The 24,343-nt window shown below is 45.0% G+C and overlaps 2 protein-coding genes across 13 annotated transcripts in view; one reads left to right on the top strand and one right to left on the bottom strand.

The window, feature by feature from the left end:
• Positions 1–5,906, bottom strand: part of MERTK (MER proto-oncogene, tyrosine kinase) — a 133,697-nt gene extending 127,791 nt beyond the window's left edge. For 2 of the 5 annotated variants that reach the window (XM_086328326.1, XM_086328323.1), the window contains exon 1: positions 5,408–5,715. Coding sequence is in view for 4 of the 5 variants with exons in the window: in XM_086328323.1 (XP_086184449.1) it covers positions 5,408–5,468 (61 nt within the window). In the remaining variant the exon portion in view is untranslated. Of the gene's footprint in view, positions 1–4,588; positions 4,801–5,407 lie in introns of those variants that run through there. The other 3 variants (XM_086328319.1, XM_086328321.1, XM_086328320.1) reach the window with 2 other exon arrangements.
• Positions 5,864–24,343, top strand: part of ANAPC1 (anaphase promoting complex subunit 1) — a 108,576-nt gene continuing 90,096 nt past the window's right edge. For 3 of the 8 annotated variants that reach the window (XM_086328316.1, XM_086328313.1, XM_086328311.1), the window contains exons 1-7: positions 5,864–5,913; positions 15,154–15,313; positions 17,763–17,999; positions 18,923–19,084; positions 22,655–22,706; positions 22,925–23,025; positions 23,610–23,692. In XM_086328316.1, coding sequence (XP_086184442.1) covers positions 17,787–17,999; positions 18,923–19,084; positions 22,655–22,706; positions 22,925–23,025; positions 23,610–23,692 — 611 coding nt within the window. In that variant the 5' untranslated portion in view covers positions 5,864–5,913; positions 15,154–15,313; positions 17,763–17,786. Of the gene's footprint in view, positions 5,914–15,153; positions 15,532–17,762; positions 18,000–18,922; positions 19,085–22,654; positions 22,707–22,924; positions 23,026–23,609; positions 23,693–24,343 lie in introns of those variants that run through there. The other 5 variants (XM_086328314.1, XM_086328312.1, XM_086328318.1 and 2 more) reach the window with 3 other exon arrangements.

The following is a 24,343-nucleotide window of genomic DNA, read 5'->3' as shown; positions in this document are numbered from 1 at the left end:
TCATTGTGAAAAATAATAGTGTTCCATTCATCACATTGGCTTCCCTGGTAGCTCAGTGGTAAAGAATCCACCTGCCAGAGTAAGAAATGCAGGTTCATTCCCAGTGTCAAAGATCCCCTGGAGAAGGAAATGGCAACCCACTCCAGTATTCTTGCCTGGAAAATTCCATGGACAGAGGAGCCTGACGCGCTCCAGTCCATGCGGTTGCAAAGAGTCAGACATGGCTGAGCGACTGAGCATACACACATGCACACATAGAATCATCACTCTAAGGAAGCAGATCAGAAAAACTTTTGAAAAGTTATTTAGTTTTGAAATGTGACCTGCTTCCTTTCCCAAAGCATTTGAGTCCATTGATACAAAGCCCATGGGCAACTAGATAGCTTAAAGTTCTTTCTGGGATAATGTTTACAGTATATTGAAATACGGTGACAGCTTCAGTTTGGGAGAGAAACCGTAACACTGAAGAGTTTTAAAGCCCAATTAAGGACTTCCCTTGACTAGACGGACCTTTGTTGGCAAAGTAATGTCCCTGCTTTTGAATATGCTATCTAGGTTGGACATAACTTTCCTTCCAAGGAGTGTCTTTTAATTTCATGGCTGCAGTCACCATCTGTAGTGATTTTGGAGCCCCCAAAAATAAAGTCTGACACTGTTTCCACTGTTTCCCCATCTATTTCCCATGAAGTGATGGGACTGGATGCCATGATCTTCGTTTTCTGAATGTTGAGCTTTAAGCCAACTTTTTCACTCTCCACTTTCACTTTCATCAAGAGGCTTTTGAGTTCCTTTTCACTTTCTGCCATAAGGGTGGTATCATCTGCATATCTGAGGTTATTGATATTTCTCCTGGCAATCTTGATTCCAGCTTGTGTTTCTTCCAGTCCAGCGTTTCTCATGATGTACTCTGCATATAAGTTAAATAAGCAGGGTGACAATATACAGCCTTGATGTACTCCTTTTCCTATTTGGACCCAGTCTGTTGTTCCATGTCCAGGTCTAACTGTTGCTTCCTGACCTGCATACAGATTTCTCAAGAGGCAGGTCAGGTGGTCTGGTATTCCCATCTCTTTCAGAATTTTCCACAGTTTCTTGTGATCCACACAGTCAAAGGCTTTGGCATAGTCAATAAAGCAGAAATAGATGTTTTTCTGGAACTCTCTTGCTTTTTCCATGATCCAGTGGATGTTGGCAATTTGATCTCTGGTTCCTCTGCCTTTTCTAAAACCAGCTTGAACATCTGGAAGTTCACGGTTCACATATTGCTGAAGCCTGGCTTGGAGAATTTTGAGCATTACTTTACTAGCAGTGAAATGAGTGCAATTGTGCGGTAGTTTGAGCATTCTTTGGCATTGCCTTTCTTTGGGATCGGAATGAAAACTCACCTTTTCCAGACCTGTGGCCACTGCTGAGTCTTCCAAATTTGCTGGCATATTGAGTGCAGCACTTTCACAGCATCATCTTTCAGGATTTGAAATAGTTCAACTGGAATTCCATCACCTCCACTAGCTTTGTTTGTAGTGATGCTTTCTAAAGCTCACTTGACTTCACATTCCAGGATGTCTGGCTCTAGGTCAGTGATCACAGCATCATGATTATCTGGGTTGTGAAGATCTTTTTTGTGTAGTTCTTCTGTGTATTCTTGCCACCTCTTCTTGATATCTTCTGCTTCTGTTAGGTCCATACCATTTCTGTCCTTTATCGAGCCCATCTTTGCTCTGAGTGCTGAAGAATTGATGCTTTTGAACTGTGGTGTTGGAGAAGACTCCTGAGAGTCCCTTGGACTGCAAGGAGATCCAACCAGTCCATTCTGAAGGAGATCAGCCCTGGGATTTCTTTGGAAGGAATGATGCTAAAGCTGAAACTCCAGTACTTTGGCCACCTCATGCGAAGAGTTGACTCATTGGAAAAGACTCTGATGCTGGGAGGGATTGAGGGCAGGAGGAGAAGGGGATGACAGAGGATGAGATGGCTGGATGGCATCACTGACTCGATGGACGTGAGTCTGAGTGAACTCCGGGAGTTGGTGATGGACAGGGTGGCCTGGCGTGCTGCAATTCATGGGGTCGGGAAGAGTCGGACACAACTAAGCGACTGAACTGAACTGAACTGAAGGACTTCCCTGCTGGTCCAGTGATATCCACCTTGCAAGGCAGGGGACTTGGGTTCGGTCCCTGGTCGGTTAACTAAGATCCCACAGGCCTCCCAGCAACTAAGCCTGGACCCCAACTAGAGAGTCCATATGCTGCAACGAAAGATCCTGCGTGATGCAACAAAGATCCCGAATGCCGAAACTAAGACTTGATGAAGCTAAATAAGTAATGGAAAAAAAAAAAAGTGAGATTAAAAGAAAAAAAGCCCAATTAGTTCTAAGGGTTTCATTAAGGGCAAGCATAGCCTCATCACTGGTTAGGTCCTTGTAATGCCTTCACTTTTATCCACTTCTGCATTTTTTAAAACTTATTTTAAATTGAAGGATAGTTGCTTTACAATATTGGTTTGATTTTTGCCATACATCAACATGAATTAGCCATTGGTATACATGTCTCTGCTCCCTCTTGAACCTCCCTCCCTCCCACCCCATCGCACCCCTCTAGGTTGTCACAGAGCCCCAGTTTGAGCTCCCTGAGTCATAGAGCAAATTCCCACTGGCTCTCTGTTTCACATGTGGTAGTGTGCATGCCTCCATGCTCCTCTGTCCATTCATCTCATCCTCTCGGGCCTCCCCCCAGCCCTGGGCCACAAGTCTGTTCTGTGTGTCTCTGTCTCCATTGCTGCCCTGCAAATACCACCATAAATCATAGCAAGATCCACTTCTGTATTTTCATCCTCCAGCTTCTCCTGGGCCTCTAGAGCTACCCTTTGCTGATTTGTTGCTCATTGGCACCCCCATCAGAGACGGAACAGAAAGGACTGGAGAGCCCAGAAATGCCCCTGGTTCAGCAGTTTCAGTTCTGTGTGTTTATCTTTGTGGGAGGGTGTTTGTGGGTACGGGGTGGGGGTAAGGAGAAGGGAAGATTTCAGGGTTAAAGTGATGTGTAAATTGTAATTATCCATTCCCCTACAGTGTAGAGTCTATGCACACATTCATAATCTGTCTCTCCTGGCTCTGCTGTCTGGTGAGTAAACCACTTAGAGCCACAACATGCAGTACGAAAATCCTAAAACTAGACAAGGAATCCAATTTCCATCTTCAGCACCCTTGAGTGTGGGAAAGTGTTGGTTACTCAATCATGTCCGACTCTTTGCAGCCACATGGACTGCAGCCCGCCATGCTCCTCTGTCAATGGAACTCTTCAGGCAAGAATACTGGAGTGGATAGCCATTCCTTTCTCCAGGGGATCTTCCTGACCCAGGGGATCGAACCTAGCTCTCCTACACTGTGGGCAAATTCTTTACTATCTGAGCCAACAGGTCCCCTCTCATTCAGCCAGTGAGAATCCCATTCTTTGAACTTTTCACAAAATGAAACACTGTCAGACATCTCACAGGTAAATTCAAGATTAAAAAACAAAAGGTAGGAGAAGAAAAACTGCAGAAACTTTTCATTCTTCCAGTTGGGTGGATTTTAACAGATTTTTAAGATTATCTGCTTAAAGTAATTATCAGCTACAGAGGGTTTATTATTATTATTAATGCTTTAAAAAACGTAGAAAAAGAAAAACACTCCATTTAAAAAACATCTTCCCCAAAACTACTGCTTCTGTTACTTTTCCCATAATTTTCACCACATTCACTACATCCAAGACTATTTATGGCCAGCCTTCCCTGGTAGCAAAATGTAACAGATTATGAAAAACGGATCTAGCAGAAATGCTGAGGAATTTCTGAGGGTTTGGGGGGGTGGTTGGGGTAAAGAATAGAATTGTTTTCATTCTTTGCTTGGTTTACTCTCTGGATGTTTGCTTCAAATTGCTACATTGCCTCAAATTATAAATTGTATGTGTAATTTAATGTGTAAAAAGAGGGTGCAGCTGCTTAAGAATTTCTGATTTGAGCAACTGAGCTTTCCAATGAAATTCTCACAGGAAAAATTCTGAAGTAAACTGCTTAAGTATAATTGAAGTTGTCAGGTACTCTTCAAAAACACCTTTGACCACAATAGGTTTATATAAAAGCTAAACCTTTAAGCTAAGGAAAAATGCTTGATGTGTGTTTATTCAGCATGCTGCTGCTGCTGCTAACTCACTTTAGTCATGTCCGACTCTGCGCAACCCCATAGACGGCAGCCCACCAGGCTCCTCCATCCCTGGGATTCTCCAGGCAAGAACACTGGAGTGGGTTGCCATTTCCTTCTCCAATGCATGAAAAGTGAAAAGTGAAAATGAAGTCGCTCAGTCGTGTCCGACCCTCAGCGACCCCATGGACTGCAGCCTTCCAGGAGCTCTGTCCATGGGATTTTCCAGGCAAGAGTACTGGAGTGGGGTACTATTGCCTTCAGCATAAAGCCTGGTTAAGTTTCTTCCAGGTTCCTTAAGAAATACTTCAGAGGTTAAACTTCTAACCCGTTCGTTAATCAGCGACCCTCCGAACAAACTGCGGATACAGAATGGAACCATGAAACCTGCCTTCCTGTGCCTCCACTTACCAATCCAGTATCTTATGTTGGAATTCCTAGCAGTGCAGACGGAGAAGGCAATGGCACCCCACTCCAGTACTCTTGCCTGGAAAATCCCATGGACGGAGGAGCCTGGTAGGCTGCAGGCCATGGGGTCTCACAGAGTAGGACACGACTGAAGTGACTTAGCAGCAGCAGCAGCAGCGCAGAGGTAATACGCCTAGACGCTGACCAAGCACGTTAGATCCTGTTCAGCAATAATAGGGGTAAAAACAGCGCGTCCTCTTTTTCTGGCCCCCCACCCACTCACAGGGCGTCGCTGCTAAAGTAGCCCCTGAAGGCCCGGGGGTTCGGGGGGGCAGCCCGACTAGTCCCTCCCGATCGCGCTTTGGCCTTGGTGCATCGCTGCACCGGGACTGCGACCTCAACTCCCGCAGCCTTCGGGTCTCTAGTCCCCCAGAGTGGAGATGGGGTCTGCCTGCGGCTCCCAGAACTCCCGCCAGCAACTGGGGTCCAACCACACAGCCACTTCCAGTGAAAAGTTTTTGTGGCGCATTTCCCTCCGCCGAAAATTTTAGGACTTGCAGCGCAACCGGCCGAGCTCGGTTTCCCTCTCCGCGGTCGCTGTGGGCCCTCGGCGCCCACTCCTCCCCGGCTCCGCCGGGACGCGCGCCCACTACCCAGCCAGGATGCCAGGACGGTGGGTACGCGGGAGCCCTGCACCTCAGCACCTGGCCCCTCTGGGGCGCGGGGAGGGGTCTGCAAGCTTGCCAGCAGCCGGGTGCGCCCCGATTGGCGCGCTCCCTCCTCGGAGCTCCCAGGCGCGAATCCCCAGCCCCTTGCACTCACCTCGCGTCCAGAGCGCGGAGAGGAAGAGCCACGGCAGGAACAGCAGCACAGCCCGCCCCATACCGAGATCGCGGGTCTGAAAAGTCTCTTCGGACCGACGGATGGATGGACGTCCGGAACCTGCCGCGTCGCCGGCCTAGAGCGAGCGAAAACAGCCCAGTCCCGGAGACCCCAGCAACCCGCTCCGAAGGCGCAGAGCGGAGCCGCGGTCGAAGGCGCCGAGAGCGGGGCGGACCGGGGGCCGAGTCTGAGCCGACCCAGCCAGTCGGGGAGGGGAGGGGGCGGGAAGGCGGCGGGGAGAGGCGGGCGGCGGAGGGGGTGGAAAGGGGGCTGGACCCAAGGGGCGGAGAGGGGCGGGCCGCGGGGTGGGGTTGAGCCTGGGCGCGGGGCGGGGGCTGAAAGCTAGGGGAGGGAGGTGAGGACCGTAAAGTGGAGGAGTGACTGGAGGTCTGGGGAGGAGAAAGTGCCCCCGACCTCCCGGGGATCCAGACGTCCGACGAGTGCAGGTAGGAGGGACAGAGAGTAAGTTGGGGAGGAGCGTAGGGTGCCCGAGGCTGCCAGCAGACTTAAGACAAGGTGCCTGCGGCTTGGAGGCTGAGGCAGTCCCGCAATCGCGGCTCAGCAGACATAAAACCCAGGCAGCAACTCTCCCAGAGGCAGAGGCCACCTTGGCTGCACTCCCGGCCGAGCGCCTTCCCGGGCCGAAGGTGTGAGGCAGTCCTGGAGTCTCAGAGCTCACCGCCTCCCGGGAAGAAAGTTTTGCTGTGCCCCCTTGTGGAGTCCAAGAGAGGTGATGCTCGTGGAGGGCGATGAACACCTACGAAGTGGGAAGAGGCGCCCCCCCACCCCCACCCCCCAGCGAAAAAAGTGTGGCGGGGCCAAGAGGGCAGTCGCAGAGAAAGTTAACCGTGAAAGAAATGTCAGCCACTTGTACTAATAACTGAAAGGATAACTTAACATTTTATATATAGATATGCACGCATACCGGTGGTGCCAGTGCAGGAGAGGTAAGAGACATGAGTTCGATCCCCGGGTGGGGAAGATCTCCCGGAGGCGGGCATGGCAACCCACACCCTTGTATGGGTTGTATTCTTGCCTGGAGAATCCCCATGGACAGAGAAGCCTGGCAGGTTACAGTCCATGGGGTCGCTTAGGGTCACACAGGGTCGGACGCGGCTGAAGCAACTCAGCATGCACCCACACACACGCACACATACTATCTTTAAGGCAACATCTTTAGAATTAATGTATTTTAATGAGATCCTTTGACAACATGAATCAATAATGCCATTCCTCTGCTAAAAACCGGACAGTGATTCCCACTTTCTCTCTGCATGAAAGCCAGAGTCCTGCCTTGTGGCCTACAGGGGAATACATGACCTGATCCCCTCTCCTCTCTGACCTCATCTCCTTACTCCACTTCCATTTATGCTGCTTTCTGGTCCAGAGTCCCTGACCCCAGTCGGGCTGGTCAAGTGGGCTAGATTTGGCTGTAAGGAGGCAACCAGTCCAAATGGATTTAGATCCATTGTTACTTAACTGACAGCAAAATCAGCATGATGTCAGCTGCTGGCATCCCTAGTCCCATAGGATGACACCCAGCCAGAGGGGTGGACATGAGCAGTGGGTAGCTTCCCTGATGAGCAGCCAACTCTAAAGTACAGCCGAGCAGTTTCATTGATTTTCACAGGTGACTGCTGCTGTGTTGTTGGGTGCGGGGAGGGGGGCCTGGTGAGGAGGGGTGGAAACTCACTCATATGCCCAGCTGAAAGTCTGGAGAAGGAAGAGAAACAGGCGGGCTGTGAGATAGGGATATGAAAATGCCTCCAACCTCTGCTCACCAGCCTCACCTCCCCCTGCCCCAGGAGGAATCATGGGACAGTTTCCCAAGACCTGGGTAGAATTGAGTCAAGCCTCACCTGCACACCTACATGGAGATGTGCAGGGTTGCCAGGGCATCTCAGCAGACCCCTGTTCTCCTGCGGTGTCCTTGCTGCTGCTCATATACACCAGACTCTCTTCCATCCCAGGGTTTTGCACCAACTGTTTCCTCTGCTTGGAATGCTCTTCTGATAATCTCACACCCTCTTAGTTAATTCTCCGCCTTCAAGTCTTTGCTATGCCTCACATTCTTGACGAGGCTTTTGTTGTTGTTCAGTCGCTAAGCCAGGTCTAACTCTTTGCAACCCCATGGACTGCAGCATGCCAGACTTCCCTGTCCTTCACTATCTCACGGAGTTTGCTCAGACTTATGTCCATTGAGTTGGTGATGCCATCCAACCATCTCATCCTCTGCCACCCTCTTCTCCTCTTGCCTTCAGTCTTTCTTAGCATCAGGGTCTTTTCCAATGAGTTGGCTCTTCACATCAGGTGGCCAAGCTATTAGAGCTTCAGCTTCAGCATCCATCATTCCAATGAATATTCAGGGTTGATTTCCTTTAGGATTGATGGGTTTCATCTCCTTACAGTCCAAGGGACTCTCAAGAGTCTTCTCCATCACCACAATTTGAAAGTATCAATTCTTTGGCGCTCAGCCTTCTTTATGGTCCACCTCTCACATTTATACATGACTCCTGGAAAAACCATAGGTCTGACTATATGGACCTTTGTTGGCTGAGTGATGACTCTGCTTTTTAATACACTGTTGATGAGTAGGCTTACCTAGTATAAAACTGTCTAGTTATCTATTCCTGTGTGATATACCACCCCAGACACAGCATGGGTAAATCACAGCTGCTGTGTTAGATTCACAGATTGTGTGGGTAAGAGATTTAGACAGGGTACAAAGAAGATGGGTTGTCTTACCTCTTCCATCTCTGCTGAAATATTGGGTTCAATGACTGTGGACTAGAAACATCTGGAACAGGGATCAGCAAACTATAGCTGGTGGGCCTCTTGCCTGTGTTTGCAAATCAGGATTATTGGAACACAGCCATGCAGTGCGTGTTATTTCATGGCTGCTCCTGTGCTGTCACAGCAGAGTCAAATAGCTGCGACAGAGATCAGAGGCCACAAGGCCACGTGATCTGGCCCTTTACAGAAGTTGGTCAATCCCTGATCCTCACATAGCGGGTACTTACACTGCAATGACTCTAAAGTCCAGGGCTGCAGATCAGAGCATCTCAATGAGGCTTCCCTACGATGGCCTAGGTGTAGTTGGAAGTCCTACAAGGAAACTCTAGGCTCCAAGAGTGACCATTCCTTCCAGTGACCAAGATAGGAGCTGCATAGCCTTTCAAAACCTAGCCTCAGAGGTCACCTGACTCCACTAAGCCAGCCTCTCTGGGTGGATGGTGGATACAGTCACAACCCCACCCTCCTGGGAAAGAGCCATAACCCCCACCTCTTGATGATGGAAGTGTCAGAGGAGTTGTTTTAAAACTTCCACAGACATCAACACTAGCTAAAATGTAGGTTACTGACTATCATATTTTTTTTTTTCTAATTTTTTTGCTGTGCCACGTGGCATGCAGGATCTTAGTTCCCCAAGCAGACTGAGCTCATGCCTCCTGCAGTGGGAGCTGCTGCTGCTGCTGCTAAGTCGCTTCAGTCGTGTCTGACTCTGTGCGACCCCATAGACGGCAGCCCACCAGGCTCCACCATCCCTGGGATTCTCCAGGCAAGAACACTGGAGTGGGTTGCCATTTCCTTCTCCAGTGCATCAAAGTGAAAAGTGAAAGTGAAGTTGCTCAGTCATGTCCGACTCGTCGCTACCCCATGGACTGCAGCCTACCAGGCTCCTCGGTCCATGGGATTTTCCAGGCAAGAGTGCTGGAGTGGGTTGCCATCACCTTCTCTGTGGCAGTGGGAACACAGTATCTTAACCACTGAACCACCAGGGAAATTCTGATTCTACCATTTTAATTTTATACTTGCCATGCCTCTGAATGTTATTGAATGTTAATGTCCTAATTATAAAGATATGTGATGGGAAATGTTAGTTTTTTAAAAAATAGATCCCATATTATACAACTATTTTCATCCTTATAGGATGTAGCCCAAAAGGCTACATTTGTGCAACTTTAGCAGGGTGACACCAACCTGGAACTCATACTCCAGTGTCCACACTCTCTCCTATATCTGGTGGGGCTCTGCACATTGCAAGGTGGAGCCCCTACTTTTATTATGTAAGAAAAAGAGAACATGGCCCGTAGCAGTGTTCATCCAGGGGCCGGGGAAGACAGCCCCCGCTGAGTCAAGTGTAGAAGGGCTGTGTCTTACATTAAGTGGCACTGTGAACAGTCTGGTCATCAAGCATGTTCAGGATATCAGCAATGAGGTACAAGACTAACAACTGAGGTCCTCAGGGGAGCAGGCCAAACTGCACATGAAAAATGTAAAGACAGCCCTAGTGTATTTTTTTGTTTGTTTTATTAAAATATAGTTGATTTGCAAAATTGTCTTCATTTTTGCTGTAAAGTGACTCAATTATGCACATATATATTCTCTTTCATATTCTTTTCCATTATAGCTTATCACAGGATACTGAATATAGTTCAATATGGGCTATACAGTAGGACTCTGTTGTTTGTATCTCTTATATACAATAGTTTGAATTTATTAATCCCAAACTCCCAATCCTTCCCTTCCCCCACCCTCACTCCTCCTTAGCAGCCATAAGTCTGTTCTGTGAGTTTGTTTCTGTTCACAGGTATGTTCGTTTGTTTTAGATTTTAGATTCTACCTATAAGTGATATTCACTTAGTGTGGTCATCTCTAGACCCATCCATGGTCCTCAAATGGCATTGTTTCATTCTTTTAAATGACTGAGTCATATTGCAGTGTGTGTATGTACCACAGCTTCTCAATCCGTTCATCTGTCAGAGAACATTTAGGTTGTTTCCGTGTCTTGGCCGTTGTGAACAGTGCTTCAATGAACACAGGCGTGCATATATCATTTTGAATTACCTTTTGTGTGGGTCTATGCCCAGGAGTGGACTTGCTGGATCAGTGGCCCTACTCTAAAGCCACACCCTCCCTCTGTTGGCCGGCCCATCTACACAGACAACCCCCTCACCCCCTCAGCCTTGTCCCCAACTGGGGCCTGTAACTGACTTTCCACTCCTGCCTTCAGTCTGCCACATGGACCCCCAATTCAAGCTAGTCTCCTCCCATTCACTTTAACACGGTGGAGACTGCCCAGTATCTAGGGATCTGGCTTGCTGGAGGCATACTCTGTGAATGATGGTGTGCCAAGAAACAGTCTCAAACTGGTTTCAGTGCCAGAGAGGCATTCATTCACTCATGATTTCACAAAAATCTACTAAGCGTGTGCTCACATCAAGGTATAAGACCAGCACCTAGAGTGTGTCACTGAGCTAATGCACATGACCTCCATCAGGAAGCCCCAGTCTCATTGACCCAAATGCCAGTCAAGAACCACTTTGGTTCTCACTTGTCCAGCAGCCAGTCCATGGTCCTCCCATCACAGCACCCTGGCTTTTCTTTGCTGAACCTGCCTTCTGCACTCACATCCCTCTTACCCCTAAGCCCAGAGGTGGGGTTGTCCTTGATGCCTGAAGACCATTCTCTGCCCTTCTTTCCAGAGTCTCAGGATTTGAGTCTCATATCATCAGACCTGGCTGCTGAGGTCACTACAGACCCCTAGGTCTCTCCTCTTGTTCCTTGAAGATTTCAGTATTTGCATCATTGGCGCTCCCTTCATGCTAGCCCTGTCATAACTCTTGGTGGTTTCAGTACTATTAATACATAAATGACATTGCAGCATGACAGAGGCTAAGCCCCTTGACTTCTTCTCCCCCATGTCGTGTGTTGAGCAACATGTTGGAAATACATATAAGGGCCAAGTTCTTGAAGTTTGCTGGGGAACTGACATGGTGCCTGTAAGAAAGTCCACTCAGAACACCCCACCTCTTAGGGGAAGCACCAGTCTCAGGTAGTTTCTTGGGCAATTTAGGTGGTGCATGGAAGATCCTCCAGTCAGTGTACTGAGCAGCATGCTGGGGCATAGGTGTAAAGTTCTTGGGGGACCATGCTTCAGGTGAAGCAATCCATTTGGAATACTGCCTTGAACATAAGTGCACTGATATAACTAAGTGGTGGTTAAACAGGAATCCAGTTGCTAAAAAGACTCACCAGATCCAGCTCCTACAGTTTGTTACAGAAACAGGACACAATATAACAACAGCAGTTAAGTTAATATCCGTCACAGTTAATGGTTGTTTTACTGTAATGATTCCAGAGAGACCAGGCACAGGATCCTTTGTCCACCCTTTCTGGAAGATGTGTGGCCAGATGCACTCCCTCTCTTGGATCAGGAACCATTGGGAACACCTCGGAACCAGGGAGCCCCAAAGAGAAGTTCAGCTGAGGATTTTTACATGCCCCGGGTCACTTAGGCATACTCCCAAGGCATAACTGGCTTCAACAGCAGCTCCCTCTAGCTGTCACACCGATGCATGGACATGTTCGCTCAGTCGTGTCCGACTCTGCCACCCCCATGGACTATAGCCTGCCAGGCTCCTCCACCCATGAGATTTTACAGGCAAGAATACTGGAGTGGGTTGCCATTTCCTTCTCCAGGGAATCTTCCAACCCAGGGATTGAACCCAGGTCTCCCGCACTGCAGGCAGACTCTACCATCTGAGCCACCAGGAAAGCCCTGGGGTCTTACTGAGACCATGTGCAAATCCTGTAACTCATTGTTTATTGTTTTGTTCTTTATTTAAACAATTTTTAAAAATTATAGTTGATACACAATGTTGTGTTAGTTTCAAATGTACTGCACAGTGACTCAGTTATACACAAACCACACACATGTATTCTTTTGCAGATTCTTTTCTGTTATAGGTCATTAGAAGATATTGGGTATAGCTCCTTGTGTTGGACAAGTAGGTCCTTGTATCTCACTGTTTTCAATAAACAGCACTGACAAGCTGGTACAAATCTCCCTGAACCTCCTCGATCCCACAAATCAACATGAATAATCAGTAGGCTTCATGCCCTGACCAGGAGCCAGGGCCATGAAGAAACTTTAGCAGAATAGCTCAGGTTAATTCCAGGCCCTCCCGGAACAATGGCTTCCATAGTCATTGCAAAACGGCACAAGGAAAAGTTACCGTTCAGTGTTGTGAACACAATGGCGGAATAAAAGTGTTTCCTCTTCTGGTTTCGGGAACTCCTTGCTATGAAAATTCACTCCATAGGCAAAACAATAACAACAGCAATGAGCCACCCATACTGGAAGTAAAATGGTCAGACTCAGAAAAGGGATGGTGGTGTTTAAAGATGTCCCTCTAGAGACTCCCCTGGCAGTCCAGTGGTTAAGACTCCGCACTTTCACTGTTGGGGGTCACGGGTTCATCCCTGATCAGGGAACTAAGATCCTGCATGCTATGTGGTGCGGCAAACAAACAAAAAAAATCCTTAAAAGAACTAATTTTTTTTTTTTTTAAAGCACTGTTCCCATCCAAAAATAAATTAAATGGAAAGTCCTGTGTTTTAGGAAACTCTAGTCCTGAGAAAACATCATAGGCTGAGGCCATGGAGAGGAATCTTAGGGAGAATTTATGAGCAGACAAGGGAACACTCAGGGGGAAGAGCTGGGTAAATCCTTTCAGTGACTGTATTCATAGACTGGACAATAAGCAGCATAGGACACTCTTTGTGGACTGTGTACCCTAAAAAATAGAGCTGGAGGCAAATTTGATGAGTGCTGATGCTTTAGCCCAAGAGAGAGAATAAAGGCAAGGGAAAATGGAGCAGGGACGGATAAGAAGCATTGCATTGGCCACTGCCAAAAACTCAGCTGACTGCTTGGCAGGCATGCCTGCTCGGCCACAAGGACGTCTCCTGGCAGGCTGTGCAGAGAAGCCACGCTGTAGAATAGTCTGGCAGAGGGAAAAGGACGGGGTTCACTTCTTTGGTTCCTATCTGCCTTCTTTCTGCTGATCAAAATTTACTCTCTGGTGGCTCAGACTGTGAAGAATCTGCCTGCAGTGCAGGAGACACGGGTTAGATCCCTGGGTGGGGAAGATCCCCTGGAGAAGGGAATGGTTACCCACTCCAGTATTCTTGCCTGGGAAATCCCAAGGACAGAGGAGTGTGGTGGAATACAGCCTATGGGGTTGCCAAGAATTGGACACAACTGAGTGACCAACGGTGACACCCTAAATTTGCTATCTACACTTTTGGGTTTATGTCTTTAGCCCCTTCAGAAGACAACTCACACACTTTGTGAAGAGGCACTTCCTCCAAGTCTGGCAGTGGCAGGAGAATCCAGGGCCCCAGGGAGTGTGACTTTGGCCTGATGACACAGTGAAGCCAGGGGGGAAGGCCTTGTGACTGGTGGTGGGGACCACAGGGCTGGTGGAAATAGGGCTCATGTAGCATCAGGCCATGGTGGTAGTTGAGGTGGGACAATAGCAGATGGTGGCACTCAAAGACTTCCTGTTGGAGTAAAGCCTTCTGAAAAAAGGCATTTGAACTAAACTCTAAAGGTCGATATTTCAAATAAAGAGATGAGAATGAACCAATATACCAAGGCCCCAAGGTTAAGGTGTGTCTGGAGACTCTAAGGAGAGAATTTTAGTGAAGGCACAGAAGTTTCAGGCAACTTTATATTTCTGCATAAAGTATTTGAACTTTATTTCTTAGGCCTATTGGGGCTTCCCTGGTGGCTCAGAGGTTAAATCATCTTCCTGCAATGTGGGAGACCTGGGTTTGATCCCTGGGTCGGGAAGATCCCCTGGAGAAGGAAATGGCAACCCACTTCAGTATTCTTGCCTGAAGAATCCCATGGACGGAGGAGCCTGGTGGGCTACAGTCCACGGGGTAGCAAAGAGTCAGACACGACTGAGCGAGTGACTTAACTTCTTAGGCCTATTAGTCCTTTAAACCTAGCAATGCCACACAGTGAGATTACAGCTCAAGAAAGTTGTTGTTTTCACAAGCCTGATATTCTACAGTTAATTCCATAGACAGGGAGGAAGGGGTGAAGCAGAGGTTTTTAACTTGGGCCTATGAATCGCTTGGGGATGTTCTGTGAAGCTCAGATATTAGGAGCAATGTTTTCATTGAGGACCTCTGGAAAAGGGGATAACAGAGGAGGAAATGGTTGGATGGCATCACCGACTCAATGGACATGAGTTTGAGCAAGCTCCAGGAGATGATGAAGGATACGGAAGCAGGGCGTGCTGCAGTCCGTGGGGTTGCAAAAAGTTGGATACGACTGAATGCTTGAACAACCATCAGTTCAGTTCAGTTGCTCAGTCGTGTCCAACTCTTTGAAACTCCATGAATTGCAGAACAACCATACTTTTCATCAACTTTTCAAAGGGTCCAGACGTCGGAAGGGTTAAAGTGCACTGGTAGAGGATAAAATCAGTAGACTCCCCACCCTTCCTCAAGCCTGGAGGCATATACCTCCCATTTGGGGGTCAGGAGAGGAGAGGGAAACTGGCCAGAAAATCTTATTTTTCATATTTAGGAGGCAGGTCAGGTTCGTATTGACGTGGAGACCTGGACACCAGGAAGGTCCTATTCCAGCACAGACCCTAGCAGAGGTAGTCTTGTTTTGGGTCACAGCGGCTACACTACAGAAGGTGCCTGTGCTTAGTCGTTCATTAGCATCCGACTCTTTGCGACCCCATGGATTGGAGCCTGCCAGACTTCCTTGTCCATAGATTTTCCAGGCAAGAATACTGGAGTGGGTTGCCATTTCCTTCTTCAGGGATCTTCCCGAGCCAGGGACCGAACCCGTATCTCATGTGTTTCCTGCATTGCAGGCGGATTCTTCACCCACAGAGCCTTCGGGAGCCCAAAGCATCCTTCCCGCAATTGCGCAGGCGCTACAGCCGCAGGCTCGCCGCGCTCCTGCTGAAGCCCCACCCCGGCGCGAGGCACGACGGGAAAGTCAAGATGGACGCGACCATTTGAACGTCTCGGGTGAGAGGTTCTCCCGCACGCCTTCCTGTTGTTAGCAGTCTTGTCCACAGCTGCTGCCCAGTCTTCCTCCGGAACAGGGGAGGGAGAGGGAATGAGAAGCTGCAGTGGCCGAGGAGTCACCGTGACCATCCCCGCCGCTACTCTTGGGCCCTCTCGGTCCCCTTGCCTCCGGAGAGCAGCCGGGGCTCGCCGCGCCTGACGCGTCCCGAGTCACACAGGTGTGGTCCCTGGTCCGCCACGCCTGGTGGCTCATCGCGTATCCCGTGGTCCTAACACTCGTCCCAAGGCCTACCCGCTCCCTGATCGGGAGGGCTGGGAGCTCGGGACGGTCCCTGAGCCCGCGCTGGAGCCATGGGGACCCCAGTTTGCGGGCTGTGCTTTCCGGCGTGCATCTCTCTGTTACGCTCCGCGCCGGCTTCTTTGCTGAGCTCAGCGCGAAAGGGGTCTCAGCTTCCATGGGGGTCTCAACTTCTAGGTCGGCCCCTTGCCCTCTTTAAACGAAGTTCTGAGGCTCAAGCTCTTAGCCTGATGGATTCTCCTGACTCTAGAGGGGCCGGGGAAGTTCTGCGTTTTTGCAGAGGCTCAAACTGTCTTGTGTGTGCACTTGAATTTAGTCGAATTTACTCTTGAAGCAGCTTTGTGGTTACCTCTGGCAGGGTAGTTTTTATTGCTATTAAGCAAGGCTGATATTTTGATTTATAGCGTATCAGTTTAATACAGTATTTTCATCTGTAGCTCTTTATGTTGCCCCCATGATAAGTAAAAACACGTAAAAAATTGAGATTGCAAAAGTATTAAATATGTTCTCGTAAATAATACATAAATATTGTACTGTGAAAATAACTATAATTAATAGTTTTGTAATTTTCTAAGTTTTAATAGAATAACGTTCCAAAATTGCAAAACTGAAGTAGGATAAACTCTCCGGTCAGTTCTTTAACGTTTGTTATTCTGTTGATAGGCAGACCAAATGAATTTTGTTGTTTTCTTGTAAGTTTTATAAGGTACTGTTTCAGTTATATCCCAAGTTCAAGTGCTCTCAGTTCTGAATTTTAGCGGAGAAAAATAAGTGTTTTGATTATGACATACAGTTGTGTCAGGAATTGCATTTAACTCATAGCAAAATAACTTTGACCCTGGAAGAGCTGCATAGGAATTACAGGGGCTTTGAGATAGTGCAGGAAAAAAAAAAACCCTATTGATGCCAAAAAGACGTCAGATGGGATGAGAGATATGTCAAATATAGTTAAACTTTTAATTGTGAGTGCTGTTCCAAACACTGTTTATGGTACTATGGTTAAATGTTGGTTTTGATATATGTGTTTGAGGATTTCAGCTTCGACATGCCACAAAATCCATTTTTAGGATAGGTATTGTCTTGGAGAGAAAACTAGCATCTACCTTATCTACTATATCATACAGTGAATTTTACTGGCTGTCCATTACTGTATGTAGAAATGTTTTGGAAGTAAAGAAGCATGTTTCTACCCACAGCTCGTCCACATCTTTATGGTGATGAGCTGTGCTGTAAATAAATTGTATTAAAAGCTAGGACTCGTAAATTTGCTACAAGTATGGCTATCCCATGGCCAGAGTTCTTCATGCCTTGGTTTCCTGTGTTTGGCCCTCAAATTGGAATTGATTGTAGTTGTATGTTCTGGTCGACTGGGGTGTCATAACTTGGTCACATTTGACAGTTTATTAGGTCTTTTGTGGATTGATCAGGCTTCCCTGGTGGCTCAGACTGTAAAGAATCCACCTGTAGTACAAGAGATCTGGGTTCAGTCCCTGGGTTGGGAAGATCTCCTGGAGAAGGGAATGGCTACCTACTCCAGTATTTTGGCTTGGAGAATTCCATGGATTTTACAGTCCATGGGGTCACAAAGAGTTGAACCCGACTGAGTGACTTTGACTTTCACTTGTGGCTTGGTCAGCTGAAAGGAGTAGTTCAGCTTACGATGAATTAGAGGTAATATGAGGTTTTGGGTTTTTTGGTTTGTTTCATTCCAACATGCCAGTGATCCTTGAAATGTGTTTTTCAAATTAGGTTTCAGCGGAAATGAACAGAAATGACCTTTAATGTTAAGAAGCCGGACAGTCATGGGGCTATAAAGCGCACCTTGTCTGAATGCTTCATGTGTGAAATGTGGAAAAGCTAATGTGTAGTGTGAGACACGGGAAAGGTGTTGTGGGACATAGTGCTCACTTCAGCCTAGTGCTGGCCTTCAGTGCTAACCTTCTGTGGGCCCAGCTAAAATATGCCGATGACTGATCATCTGAGAGGCAGGTCTGGAGCGACCTTCGATGTTATTAATTACTTGTACACTTACAATATGATTGGATTATTTGACACTCATCTAAGAATTAATGACTCTTCTGTAAACTTTTATGACATTTTATTCTGGTTTTGACTCCAGAAGCTGACTACAATGTGTTTGAATTCATACAGAAATAATGTTGATATTTGGAACCCATGTCGAACTTCTATGAAGAAAGGGCAACAATGATTGCAGCCGGGGATTTGCAGGAATTTGTTCCTTTTGGTCGAGACCACTGCAAGCACCACCCTAATGCTTTGAACCTCCAGCTTCGCCAGCTTCAGCCAGCCTCCGAGTTATGGTCTTCTGATGGTGCTGCTGGCCTAGTGGGATCCCTTCAGGAGGTTACCATCCATGAGAAACAGAAGGTTCCATTAAGTTTCTTTCCCATAATATTTTTGAAATGTAGAATGTTGTGATCTACTTGTAATTTAAGACTACCTGCCACTGAGAAAGGAGTATAATGGTATTTCTAGGGTAGTGGTTAAGATTTGGTAATTTCAGTCAAGACTAAAATAATGACTTCATTGTATTATGGTGTCATAACCATTTATTTAGACATGTAACTCATGGTTTTATAGTAAGTATTATGGTTATGGTCCATTCTAAACCTCTTTCACTTCACTTCATTAGTAGGTGGGGACCAGATACCATGTTGTTTGATTAGATAGTAGAGTTAGAAATGGTCCCTGCTGCAGAAAAAAACTTACATTTCCCCTAGTTCTTAAATAGAGGGATGAGATGTTAGCGTGTCAGAAAATCAGTCTTCCCACCTTATTCCACTTAGAATACCACAATCTCAGGGAGAGGAAAGTCTGTGTAGTTAGAAATCTAAACCTTTCTTTCTCCCATTTAATTGTAATGCCCAGGGACAGAAGTTGAATGTAGCTGTGAAGCAGGGAAATCTGCCCTGTGGATAAACTCCCCCAGTGATTCCCACGTGCACCTCACTGCCCCTCTCCATCACTTCTCCCTACGCTTAATATACCTTTTTAGTTTCCCTAGGCATGTTGGTTTCATTTTGGGATCTGCAGACATGTTTATGTTTTGGACAAATAATACGATAGTATAACATGAAACATCCTATAAGATATATGATGCACATACCCAGACACCCCACTTTGTTAATCAGTGGCACCGAGTTTCTAAAAGTTGGACTTGGATTGTGTCTTACTCCACACACAGAGAGTAGGAGACTTGTATCTGGATAATTATTTGATTTAATTAGTAAATCTTGCTCCATACTATTGAAAAAGTGCTTAAACATGTCTTGTATGTATTAACTTTTAAGGAGAGCTGGCAGTTAAGGAAAGGTGTCAGTGAAATTGGAGAAGAAGTGGATTACGATGAGGAACTCTACATGGCTGGAAACATGGTTATCTGGAGCAAAGGAAGTAAAAGCCAGGCATTGGCTGTTTATAAAGCATTTACAGTTGACAGTCCTGTTCAACAGGTGAGTTGATTTGAATTTTAGCATTTGATTATTTAACACTTAAAATCAATGTTTGTCCTAAAATTTAACAGAAATAATAAAAACAGCACAGTGATCCCAGCAGCCGGGTGTACGTGTTAAAAGTTCGTTTGTTTCCTATAGCGTCACCTTTTCCCCCCTTTTTCCCACTGTTCTTTGTCAGTCAGTTTTTCCCACTGTCCTTTTTTGTATGCTGCAGTCCATGGGGTTGCAGAGAGTCAGACACGACTGAGCGACTGAACTTGTCAGTTTAATGAGTCTTTAAACACTGTTCTTGAGTGATAAGATTCATTATTCTCTAAAAATTTCTAAGACATTGAGGGTACAAAGAATACTTTAACACACGATGATTATAATTGATTGCAGGTATTCAATAATACCTACTTCCTAGTGACAATCAGAGAGAGAAAAACCTACTTGGTCTCGTTGCAGTTAGATATTACACCTACATCTGTTCTGATAATTGGTAATTAAAGAGAAGGAATTAAGTATTTGCCCTTCCTGTTTAGGAAGACATGCAGTTTATCTCCCTTGTTTGTGGAAGAGTGCCAACTAATAAAAATAGAAGGATAGAGTTAAAAATCCTCATTTTGTAACCTCCAGTTGTAATAATTGATTCAGAAAAGGATTGTTAATGAATAGTAACACTTTTGGGTGAAAAGACATTACCGTGCACCAGGGTATTACTCTGTGGATTACTTGCTAATATAAAGGAACAGATGTATCTCTATTTTAGAGATATCTGTTGGTCTCCATTTCCACCAGGTGATTCTTTGCCATCATTAGTAGTGGGACAAAGGCACACTAGACTCTAGCTACGATGCAGTATATGTTGTCATCCTCTCAGTTTCTTCCCCAGATTATACAACGTGAGCATCTAGTTCAACCTTCAGTTATAGAAAGTATAGGGACCAGAGGGTACATTTTTAAAGTATTGTGAGATGAGTGGGTTGGAGGTATAGATGAAACAAGAATGGCCAGAGGTTGATAATTATTGGCTAATGAGTATTCATTATGTTATTCTGTTTACTTTGTATTTGAAATTTTCCATAATTAAAAATAGAAGGAAAAAAAACACTACAAGAAAACAATTGTATGAATTCAGAATGTGGAACAGTCTACATTCTGGCCTCTTTAAAAAGTTAGTCAAGGAGCAGGAAAGAAAGATGGGGCTGTTCTAGGTTAGAAGAGACTAAAAGGACATCAGCAAATACAGTATTTTTTGAATGTCGTTAAATGAACTTTGAATCTTGGTTTGAGAACCAGCTGGGGCCGGAGCACAAGGACGACCCTGAGGGATGGGTCGGGCAGGGAGGTAGAGGGGTTCAGGATGGGGACACAGGCATACCCGATATGAACCCATGTCAGTGTGTGGCAAACCCACTACAGTACTGAAAAGTAGTTAGCCTCCAATTAAAATAAATACATTTATATTTTTAAAAAAGGGAGACATTCTTGAGAAAATCTGAAATAGTTGAAAATGGACTGGATATCAGGTGCTAGTAGAAAATTACATTTTTTTCCTCAAGTGGTATGACAGTTTATAGGTTAAACCTATAGGTTTAATAGGAGTACGTCTTCAGTTTTAGGAAATAGATGATGAGGTGGAAATACAAGATGACGGGTTTCGGGGTGAAGTGATGCTGTGTGCAATTTTCAAACACACCTCCCCACTCCCCACATCCTTATGTATAGGAATGCACACATAAACAGATACACAAAAGGTTAGTAACAACCGTCAGATTTAGGTGAGACAGATGGTCACTGTACCATTTCAGCTTTTCTTACAGAAAGATTTTAGGATATCAAGTTGGGGGGAAAATGAAAGCATTTTTGGTAGTTGAATTAATTGTTCGCCTATTGACAGAAGGTTTTAGAGGCTTCTTATTCATGTGAAGTTCTTTATTTGTAAACACTGAAATCATATCTCGACTGCTTTTTTTCCCCGTTAACTATTTTATGATGAGTGTTGTACTCTTATAACAATTTAGTAGGAAGGGTAAAGTGAATTATTCCCCAATTTCAGACAATGTGTGAAAGCATTTCTGTGTAGGAGTGTTGAAGCCAGTGATCTTTTTGATGATTATTTCCCCCCATGTAACATTGTAAACGTATTTAATGCCACTGAAAAATGGTTAAAAAGATAAATTTTATGTATGTTTTACCACAATTAAAAAGGCACATGAAAATGCCTTTCAGTTCAGTTGCTCAGTTGTGTCCGACTCTTTGCGACCCCATGAACCGCAGCACGCCAGGCCTCCGTGTCCATCACCAACTCCCGGAGTTCACTCAGACTCACGTCCATCGAGTCGGTGATGCCATCCAGCCATCTCATCCTCTGTCGCCCCCTTTTCCTCCTGCCCCTGATGCCTCCCAGCATCAGGGTCTTTTCCAATGAGTCAGTTCTTCACATCAGGTGACCAAAGTACTGGAGTTTCAGCTTCAGCATCAGTCCTTCCAGTGAACATCCAGGACTGATCTCCTTTAGGATGGACTGGTTGGATCTCCTTGCAGTCCATGGGACTCTCAAGAGTCTTCTCCAACACCACAGTTCAAAAGCATCAATTCTTCGGCGCTCAGCCTTCTTCACAGTCCAACTGTCACATCCATACATGACCACTGGAAAAACCATAGCCTTGACTAGACGGACCTTTGTTGGCAAAGTAATGTCTCTGCTTTTCAATATGCTATCTAGGTTGGTCATAACTTTCCTTCCAAGGAGTAAGCATCTTTTAATTTCATGGCTGCAGTCACCATCTGCAGTGATTTTGGAGCCCAAAAAAATAAAGTCTCACACTGTTTCCACTGTTTCCCCATCTATTTCCCATGAAGTGATGAGACCAGATGCCATGATCTTAGTTTTCGGAATGTTGAGCTTTACGCCAACTTTTTCACTCTCTTTCACTTTCATCAAGAGGCTTTTTAGTTCTTCACTTTCTGCCATAAGGATGGTGTCATCTGCATATCTGAGGTTATTGATATTTCTCCCGGCAATCTTGATTCCAGCTTGTGTTTGTTCCAGTCTAGCGTTCTTTAGATAATTTCGATGTGATTGTCAAGCATGCCAGTTAAAGTTTAATGGTTTTTAAAAGTTTTCCTGGTATGTACGTACACACACACACACACACATTTTTAAAATGAGCGTTTAATGAGGGATTTCTAGGTGTGTCAAAGAGTGATAAGATCATTAGGTAAGTCTGGAGATTATGAAATAGCTTGGCAGTTTTCAGCTTTTACAATCTTTAGCTTTGTATAGGATATAGGGTTTAATATAGGTTGAATCTCTATTTGAATTCACTTCTGCTTCAAAGCTTCTATCTAGTAGGTTTGTTGATTTTTGTCTTCCCTTTTCTCTTCATAAACCTTATTAGCAGACATAGTTTATCTGAAAATAGTTATCATTAGTCTAATTTTATCTTATTTTTCCTTATTCGCATATGTATGTGTTGAGCTGATAAGGTGGGACAGTTATGTACATGACACTATTATTTAGATATTATTAATAGGTTATTTTTAGATACCATTTTCTTAAGCATTTTGTTTTGATTTTAGGCGTTGTGGTGTGACTTCATTATATCACAGGATAAGTCTGATAAGGACTACAGTAAGTTTCTTTTTGAAATTTTATTTGATCTTATGATTCTAAATGTTTATCTCATTTTTTTTTTCCAGTCAAAATAGGTAGCCACTAATAATAGTGGCTTACCTTGAGCATTTTTATGTTGTTCATTAAAGAATTTGTGCTATTGGAAATTGTAACTTGTATTTGGGAACCTTTTTTGAAAAAAAAAAAAAAGCATGTATCTTGTACTCCCTTTTCAGGTAGTGATGAAGTGGAAAGATGCATATGTATATTGCAAAGCTCATGTATCAACATGCATAGCATAGAAGGAAAGGATTACATAGCTTCTTTACCTTTTCAGGTAAGTCTGAGTGTTTCAATCTTTTTGTGTTTTATTGGAGCTTATTCTTGAATTAATTGATTTCAGAAGTACTGCTGCTCTCACATTGTGTAATCACAAATGTTATTTTTACTGAATAAAATAGCTAAATTTTAGCAGCTGTAATTGCTTGCCATTTCCATCCTTTGCCTAAAAAGTAAATTATCTAGTGAAGTGAATTGTGAAATCTTTTCTGGGAATTTTTTTTTTTTTTTTCATTTTAAGTACATTTGTAAGAAATCACTTTGGTTATACTCAACCATTTGAGCAATATTAGTGTTTTTCCTGTTTCTCATCATCTTTTTTCATGCCCTAATGCAGTCATTACCCTTTAATCACATTGTCAGTTTGGTACTGATATTAGCACTGGTGGGAATATTAGATAAAACTTCTCTTCCGTATATTTGATTTTCTCTTAGATTTCCTTGTTAGAATTATAGATTGTTAGTCTGCAAAGCTCTTATTATATTGGAAGAAAAATCTAATGTTCTATATTGTTTCATAAAAACATGTTATAAAGAGTCATTTCTTTTACTTCTGTTTTTCCTTACCCTTTTACCAAATAGGTTGCAAATGTTTGGCCCACCAAGTATGGATTGCTGTTCGAACGAAGCAGCTCTTCATGTGAGGTTCCTCCAGGCCCACCCAGGTATGCAGGTCAGAATATGATTCCTTGGGCTTTTTCTGTTGGTTCTTAGGTAAAATTGCTTGCCCAAAAGTTTGGGATGATGAAAATTACCATGCTGTCAGTGCAGATAGATGCCTTTTCTCTCACCTCATCATTGTACACTTGTGAGTTCTATTGGTACTTCTCTCTTGGCACTTAATTATCTCAGCTTTTGTCCCCCAGGTAGTAAAACTGAGCGAACTCTTGGCTTAAAGATAGTAAGACTCAGTTCTTAGCTCTGCCATTTTTTTCCATTATGTTACTTTGGGCAAATCATTAGCTTTGGCGTTAGTTTCCTTACCTGTTAAAGGAAGAATACTCTCTTTACTTGCTAGGTTTTATGCAGTTTTAATGAGCTAATGTGTACAATCTTTGACATAGAGCTTCCTAGTCTTAGGTGTGTAGTAAGTGGTAATGTGTTTAGTTTGTCTCCCTAATCGGCTCTCAGCTCGCCGAAGGGCAGGAACATCCAGTTACCTGTCAGTGTGTTGCAAGGAGTAGATACTAAGTTTGGAGAAGGTTGCTTACAGATTGTGATCTCTTTCTGTGTTCAGATAGAAGGTCCGTTCTTTTCCTTTTTTTTCAGTCACTCCTTAAAAAGCAGCCATTTAATTTACTTGAAGCATTTATTCT

The sequence above is a fragment of the Bos grunniens genome, chromosome 11 (assembly GCF_055505025.1).
Source record: "Bos grunniens cultivar Pamir isolate PY7600 chromosome 11, Bosgru_T2T1.0, whole genome shotgun sequence".
In the NCBI taxonomy this organism is placed as follows: Eukaryota; Metazoa; Chordata; class Mammalia; order Artiodactyla; family Bovidae; genus Bos; species Bos grunniens.
This window is presented reverse-complemented; position numbering and strand designations above follow the sequence as displayed.